This window comes from Triticum urartu, unplaced genomic scaffold (assembly GCF_003073215.2).
Source record: "Triticum urartu cultivar G1812 unplaced genomic scaffold, Tu2.1 TuUngrouped_contig_6246, whole genome shotgun sequence".
Classification (NCBI taxonomy): Eukaryota; Viridiplantae; Streptophyta; class Magnoliopsida; order Poales; family Poaceae; genus Triticum; species Triticum urartu.
In genome coordinates, this window is record NW_024116991.1 from 1,155 (window position 1) to 8,932 (window position 7,778).

Below are 7,778 nucleotides of genomic sequence, written 5' to 3' on the forward strand. Positions count from 1 at the left end.
GGATCCACCGATATTGCACATTGCACGCTAGTACACCTATAGTGTGTCTCTTATTCGCCTAAAACGGCATGTATACTAGGGTTAAAAATTCAGATCCGCCGGCATGGGTAAATTTCTGTCTATGTATGTATCTGGCTTGAAGCAATCATCCATTTAACTAAACTAGCAGGGAAATCTGTGTGTTTGTGTGGTTAAACTTAATACATATTTTTCTACATGTTGTTTTGTATTTTCCCCGCACTCACTGATATAAAATTTCAACAACATTATTTTCTATACGAATATGCTCACATAAAATTATATAGAATATAATAATGTTGAAAAAAAGTAGTGACAAATATAAGTATATTATTTTCACTTAAAACAACATAAACTTTATATATTAAGAAAATCTCTCCCTCTCTCTCTCTCTCTCCCCGTTTTTGAAAACAAAACCTATAAATTTTTTTTTGAAGTCAAATGGTGCCAAGTTTGAACAAGTTTATAGAAAAACTATCAATAAATATGATACCAGGTTAATATAATGAGAAACATATATAATATATATTTAGTACTCCCTTTGTCCCGTAATTTAAAGACACGATTTTCTATCAATAAATATGATACCAAGTTAATAGTTCGCATTGCTTTTCATGAAAGCCAAACTTTACAAACCTTGACCAAGTTTAAAGACAAGATTTTCTATATATAAAATACCAAACATATACAATTTAAGTATATTTCATGATGAATCTAACGGTAGTAATTTGGTATTCTAGATGTTAATAAATATTTATCTAACCTTGACCAAAGTTTACAAGGTTTGATTTTAAGAAAAATAAAATCTAATACACACTATGTATTGGGACGGAGAGAGTATTTTAGTTGTTGAAGGTTTTTCCTACAAACATGGTCAAACTATCCACCGGCTGACTTTAAAAAATAACAGGCCTTCTTTAATTTCAAGATGGACGGAGAATCTCACTTGCCCTTCTATCACAACATAGTTATAATAATAAATGAGACCAAGTCACATGATTGAGGAGTAGATATATAGTCAGTCATCATCTGGGTTCAGGACTTCAGGCCCATTTGAATTTAAACTAGTAGATCGCCAGGGAATCTCCTTTGTATTGACTAGAAAGAGAATGTTCCCTCAAAAAAAGAACAGAAAGAAAAGGTGATTATCAAATTGTCATACTTATACCATTTGATTAAGTAAAATTATTATTCAGTTGTCGGTTCTAACTAGCAATAATTTTTCTTGTAATACACCTATACAATATTATATTTATGTATATAATTGCAATGCAAATATAATAGTATCGGAGGAAAATCCCTGTATTTTTTGATACATTTCTAGTCAAAACTTTAAAACCCTGACTACATGCTTAACCATATGTGCCTTATATTTCCAGATCAAGTGACTCAGTTTTTAAAAATATATTTTTCATTTATTCGGTTGATACAAATTACATATATTTCTTTTGATAATTTGCCTTATATTTCCGTATGACATGAATACGATGGCTTTTGTTGATTAGTTGATGATATCAGCAGTGATGCCACAACATGCGTATGATACGGCGATTGACTTCTGTGAGCTGTGCATTCTTATTCTAATACTACAACAAACCTGATGGCAAACATGTAAGGATCGTTTTCACGTCTGGTCGTACGTTAGAACTAGGATCCACTAGATAATTAGTGCATGAGATTATTTAGCCTAATGTGTCTGAATGTTGTAGCTTCTTGGCCTCTTGTTTTAGTACTAGCGGCCAAGAAGCGTGGCGCACGCCGCGCCCGTGACTGATTCCATCTGTTATTTTCCAAAATAAGCAGGAAAAGAACATGTATTACTCCAGAAAATAAAATAAAAAGAAGAACACACTAACTGATTTAACAAATTAAGTAAACTGGCTGGCCTATTAATATTTTTTCATCAGCACATATTTTCCCCCTTCGTAAGAAAAAATGTGATGGACGCGGTAGCATTATGCATTTGGATTCATTCTCATATGGCCTATTTGATCAACAGTGAGATCGGACGGGATTGTTACCAATGCGTAGACCCTATAGTAGGTAAATATTTCTTGTCCAGTTTGTGCATCTTTTTCACCTACATTTCATATCCAGATCCTACTCGGCACTCTTTCATTCTCTCTCAACCATGGATTTATTTAATAAAAAAAATCAAATTTAAAATTTTGTAAGTAGTTTAAACCCCAAAACTGTCATGGCGTAAAAATGAATAGTAATTGGTGGAGAGCTTGTTTTAACGCAATATCTGTGAATGGCTAATCTGGTAATAGGACGTTCAACCAAATGCGGGTGCATATTCAGTCGTGTTAACGATATTACTATCAAGTTGGTGTGGGGGGGTATATAATAGTCACATGAATGACCAATTGTGGCAAATTAACACATTTCATCATATTTTGCATTCAAGGTGTACACAATAACGGCAATTTCCTCTTTTCGCACAACTCAACCCTGCTTCTATTTCTTGCTGAGCAAGTCAGACTTATGAACTAGTCTACTCCCTAGTTGTAATTTTCAATGGTATTCCACTTTCTAGGTTTTAATTTTCATCAAGGTGTCATTAATTAGCTACGTAATAAAGCAAAAAATGCTACCCATTTTCAAGGAAGAGGAATACAAGTTGTTCCTCACAAAGCAAAATTTATTCTAAAGAAAAGCATAGAAAATGATCACGTTTTATCGTACAAGTGTACGCCACACAATTCCTCTTTGCGTCAAAGTCACCCTGCTTTTTTTTTTGCTGAGAAAGTCACTCCCCGAAATGGTCCACTTCCTAGTTGTAAATTTCCATGATACTTCACTTTGTAGTTCTAACTGTTGATAAGATGTCACTGGTTACGTAGTAATGCAAAAAGCTACTCGAAAAGGGGCCAAAACTACAATGAAATCATTTAAACTGTTACATTTGGTCTAGTCGTAAAGAGAATTTGGGTGCATAGTCACTACTCAAATCTCACAATCTACAACTCATATTTTCTTAAATAGTAAGTGCCAACTTGATGAGTCAGTTAGTAAGAAGATATACCTGTACATTCGTAGAAAATGCACACCAAACACACATTTGGTTGACTGGAACATCATCATATAATATGCGCATTATAATTAACCTTCTCTTTGCCTTGTTAAGCACGGTATGCTTGCTTATATATAGCATTTGGAGACCAAAGCATGGAATCCCCAACTAACAAGCAGGAAGCAGCTAGCAAGCGTTGCTACAGCAGCGCAAGCAACCAAGTATGAGGCCACCTCACGCAGCGCTCCTCTTGCTATTCATCCTAGCGTACTTCCGCGGTGCCTACTCCAGTGTCAGCCAGAGCCGTTTCACATCCATAATCAGCTTCGGCGACTCCTTCGCCGACACCGGTAATTTGGTCATGTGGGCTGATCCTGTCCTTCCCGGCCCTCAACCGCTCAAGAACCTCCCGTACGGCGAGACCTTCTTCGGCCGTCCCACCGGACGTGCCACCGACGGCCGCCTTGTGCTGGACTTCATCGGTAAACACCTACATATGCACTGCCAAACTTGTTGAACTACTGTTAATCTTGCTGCCTAATTAAAAGGAGAAAGAGAGGGAGATAGATTACATATATAATTAATGGTTGCTTCATTTTCCAGCCGAAGCTCTAGGTCTGCCTTTCGTGCCGCCTTACCTTGACAAGGGGGGCAACTTCTCCGCCGGAGTAAACTTCGCCGTGGTAGGAGCGCCGGCTCTAACCCTGACATACCTGCAGGGACAGAATTTGACCGTGAACCCTCCTATCAATAGTTCCCTCCATGATCAGCTCCTGTGGTTCCAGAAACTCAAGCCTTCGCTCTGCAAGGGTAGGCTGCTAATTAAATATCAGTCCTTAATCACACCATTTTCAGAAAGCACTGTGATTATGTTCAAGTAATTTACCTGATCATACCTACGTCGTCGATGTGCAGGACAAGGTACTGATTGCTTCCGGAGCTCCCTGTTTGTCATGGGAGAGTTTGGAGCAAATGACTACAGGAGCTTCCTTGTGTCCAACAGGACTGTGGAACAAGCCACAGCTTATGTTCCCCAAATCGTTGACACCATCTCCCAAGGCCTAGAGGTACTATGCTGTGCACATAATAGATGGAAAGTCCATTCTTCCTTTAATTCCCACAATTTACTTCTCCCTCAACATGTTTTCTTTTGACTTTATATTCCTCAACACAATACTTGTCTATCTTATCGCCTTAACTTTTGTACTATATGCTGGTTGCGTCGCCATGACCATATCCAAACCAGTTGGAAATTTATGTTCTTGATTATGTGGCTAGGATCAATGGGGTTCTGGCCTGCAAAAATTAGACATTTTTTCAGCATTCTAGGTGTCAATGTTTTTCTCCACAAAGTTGGTCAAAGTTTATGAGATTTGACTTTCTAAAAAATCTATATGTATGCACTACATTATGGAATGGAAGGAGTACAAAGAATGGATGATAGGTCTATTCTTTTTGCTAACACTTGTATATGACTCACGATAAACTGATGAGTGGGCAATCCTCTGCAGGTACTGATCCGGCACGGTGCCAAGTACATCGTTGTGCCAGACATCTTCCCACTTGGCTGCGTACCCACAGTGCTCACAAAGCTTGCTAGCCCAAACAAGGTGGATTACTATCGGAACGGATGCCTGAAGAGTGCGAACAGGCTGGGGCGCTACCACAACTCTCTCCTCCGCCAGCGGATCAAACTGCTCCGGCACAAGTACCCCCATGCGAAGATCATTGCCGCTGAGTACTACCGACCCGTCCTTGCATTTCTAGATATGCCGGGGCATTTTGGTGAGTTGGTCCTTCCTGATTAATTTAGGTCTTCCGCAGTTCAAAATTAAAGTAGCATCACAAGAGCAAAGATGTAACCTTTCAATTTCCCCATGGCATCTCGCAGGACTGAACAGCAACACAACCCTCCTCACCTGTTGTGGTGCCGGAGGACCTCCTTATAACTACGACTTCAAACAGGCTGGGGCGCTACCACAACTCTCTCCTCCGCCAGCGGATCAAACTGCTCCGGCACAAGTACCCCCATGCGAAGATCATTGCCGCTGAGTACTACCGACCCGTCCTTGCATTTCTAGATATGCCGGGGCATTTTGGTGAGTTGGTCCTTCCTGATTAATTTAGGTCTTCCGCAGTTCAAAATTAAAGTAGCATCACAAGAGCAAAGATGTAACCTTTCAATTTCCCCATGGCATCTCGCAGGACTGAACAGCAACACAACCCTCCTCACCTGTTGTGGTGCCGGAGGACCTCCTTATAACTACGACTTCAACTCGGAGTGCGGGTGGCCAGGTGTGATGGCGTGTGCAGATCCATCTCAGGCCCTTCAATGGGATGGTTTCCACCTCACGGAGTCTGCCTACAGGGCCGTTGCTGATGGGTGGCTCCATGGCCCTTACGCGGATCCACCGATAATGCATGTTGCACGCCCATAATTTCTTTCCTACTGGCCTAAAACACATGTGTACTAGAGTTGAAAATTCAGATTCACGGGCATGCATAAATTTACGTCTCTCTATGTATTGGCTTGAAGCAATTATCCATTTAACTAAACTAGCGGGACAACCCGTGCATTTGTGTGGTTGATTTTAATACATATTAGAAGGGATGAGCGCGCTTTGCTGCGCTGTTGGGTTTTTGTAATCATTTTACTCTATCTGCTTCAAAATATTGTGTATTTGTTTTTTAAAAAGTCAAAACTTTTTAAGTTTGACCGGAAATCATTAGATTCATCATGAATTGAATTTCCAACTTCTTTCTATTTAGTATTGTGGATGTCGATATTTTAGGTACAAGATGACCATTTTTAATACATGATAAATATTTCTTAAATATGCAATGAACATTTCTAATGCATAATTATTTTTTGTCAAATTAAAAAGATAATGAGTTTTCCAAGTATATATTTTTATAACATTTTTAGAATATATAGAAAAAAGAACCCAAAAGGGTTTAAAACAGAAGAAAAACATGTGACGAGGCTCGGAGAAAACCAATCGTGCTTCATGGACCGTACCCAACACGTCTCCTCGCATATGTGGCGAGCTTTGTTTGGTAGGATATAGATGCTTGCACCAGAACGTGGATGACAATGATGTACGTATACGTGTTGGAATAAATGGGCTAGACCCAATTAAAGGTTAGAATTGAAGATAAGTCATGTGGGTGGAAGGCATATGGGGGTTTAGTTGGATACCACCCCGGCAGGGATGGCAAAGATCAATGTATATGTTGTAGGGGGGGAATAACCAGAAAGTAGGCACACTCACAGCTACCGCCAGGGATGAGGCAAGAAACTTCCTTAGTGCGTCGGCTATGATAGTACAAGTGATGAAAGATTCGGAGGTGCTAAAAGCTCTGGCTTGCCACAAGGTTTTTGCCTTGGCCGAAGACCTGCTATTATCACATGTGACCGCTTAGCAGTTGTCAACAACTTGATGGAAGAAGCACTTGGACGTTATGGCCAGATCGTCCGTGAAGTGAAGAGCAAAGTGTCGAGCCTTGTCACGGAGGAATTCATCCATGAATATAGAGAAAGCAATGGTGACGTACATAACCTAGTATAGACATCCATCCATGAGCATCGGCATGCCCGGCACGGAAGGAAAGGGTCGGGCCTCAATCTCGTTAGCTGTCCATGCAATCTGTAAGACATGGCCTTCAACCAAATCACAAGTCATAACCACTGGGCCCTTGCATACATGCACTCATTCACATCTCAACTTTGCTCCAAAACAATCACGTCTCAACTAGGGCGATACCAAAATTTCAGTGATTTTTGATAAGCAAATAGGCAGTTTTTCGATTAAATTAATCCATGAATAAATCATGAGCATGACATTGACAGCATTGATAACACACTGGTTACAATCTAACAGAGCATGTACTACGCATACAGTAGAAATATCTACGCATATCGCTAGTACTGCTACAATAGAAAGAAACACGAGAAGGATAAACGATGTATACCCTCCAATCGGCCACGCGGCGGTGGTGGCGGGGGCAGCAGCCGCGGGCCCCCCGCGGGGGGGTGGCCGGCGCCGCCAGCCGCGGCATCCTCGGCGGCCTTCTTGTCGGCCTCGGCCTTCTCAGCGGCGGCACGGTCGGCGTCGGTCGACATGGTGATGACGAAAGTGATGCGGACATAGATGAACAGAAGCGAGCAGTCGCGTAATCGCTACCAAAAACCTAATCGCCCCTCTCCCGTACAGGATCCGGAGAAGCGGGGTTTAGGAGGCCTGCTCTCCCGTCAACCGTGTACGCGGTGAACGGGACGGAGTCGCCGGCGGCAGCAGCAACAGAGGAACGACGTGGGCATGGAGGCGGAGATGCGTTCTGGTTTCGTGGCGGCTAGGGTTGGCAGCGCCCCACATATATATGTGCGGCTGCGCGTGGAGAGACGTGGGCTGAACCCACATCCAAGTCGGTAGCCCACGATCCGACGTCTCAGATCGTGGCCCCACCTGTCAAAAACTCTCCATTCCTTACCGGCAAAAAGAAGCGCATAGCAAGGTTGTCAGAATCGCGATTCTGTTAGACGATTCTACGATCCAAACTAACCCCTATGATTCTACGACTTTAGTTCTTAGAATTTACATTTCTACGATCCTGATAGTGAAGATTCTACGATTTGCGATCCTACCATCGAAGCTCCGATCCGATTCAAAATCACGATTCTGACAACCTTGGCGCATAGGAGTGAGCTCGGCTCGGCTCAATCCCGCAAACCGCGGCTCGTCGT

The 7,778-nt window shown here is 41.8% G+C and overlaps 1 protein-coding gene across 1 annotated transcript; it reads left to right on the plus strand.

Moving 5' to 3' along the window:
* The first annotated feature begins 3,215 nt into the window (after nucleotides 1-3,215).
* Nucleotides 3,216-5,695, plus strand: LOC125530337 (GDSL esterase/lipase At1g28600-like). Its single transcript, XM_048694737.1, has 6 exons — nucleotides 3,216-3,516; nucleotides 3,638-3,844; nucleotides 3,950-4,101; nucleotides 4,546-4,685; nucleotides 5,000-5,133; nucleotides 5,240-5,695. The coding sequence occupies exons 1-6, from the start codon at nucleotides 3,258-3,260 to the stop codon at nucleotides 5,470-5,472; spliced, it is 1,125 nt and encodes a 374-aa protein (XP_048550694.1). The 5' UTR covers nucleotides 3,216-3,257; the 3' UTR covers nucleotides 5,473-5,695.
* Nucleotides 5,696-7,778: the final 2,083 nt, after the last annotated feature.

What these genes read in the sequence shown, in the direction of transcription:
- LOC125530337 (XM_048694737.1), top strand. Translation starts at nt 3,258, where the DNA reads ATGAGGCCACCTCACGCAGCGCTCCTCTTGCTATTCATCCTAGCGTAC. An exon ending in CCTTGTGCTGGACTTCATCG is followed by an intron (nt 3,517 to 3,637) that starts GTAAACACCTAC and finishes TTCATTTTCCAG; the next exon opens with CCGAAGCTCTAGGTCTGCCT. An exon ending in AGATATGCCGGGGCATTTTG is followed by an intron (nt 5,134 to 5,239) that starts GTGAGTTGGTCC and finishes GGCATCTCGCAG; the next exon opens with GACTGAACAGCAACACAACC.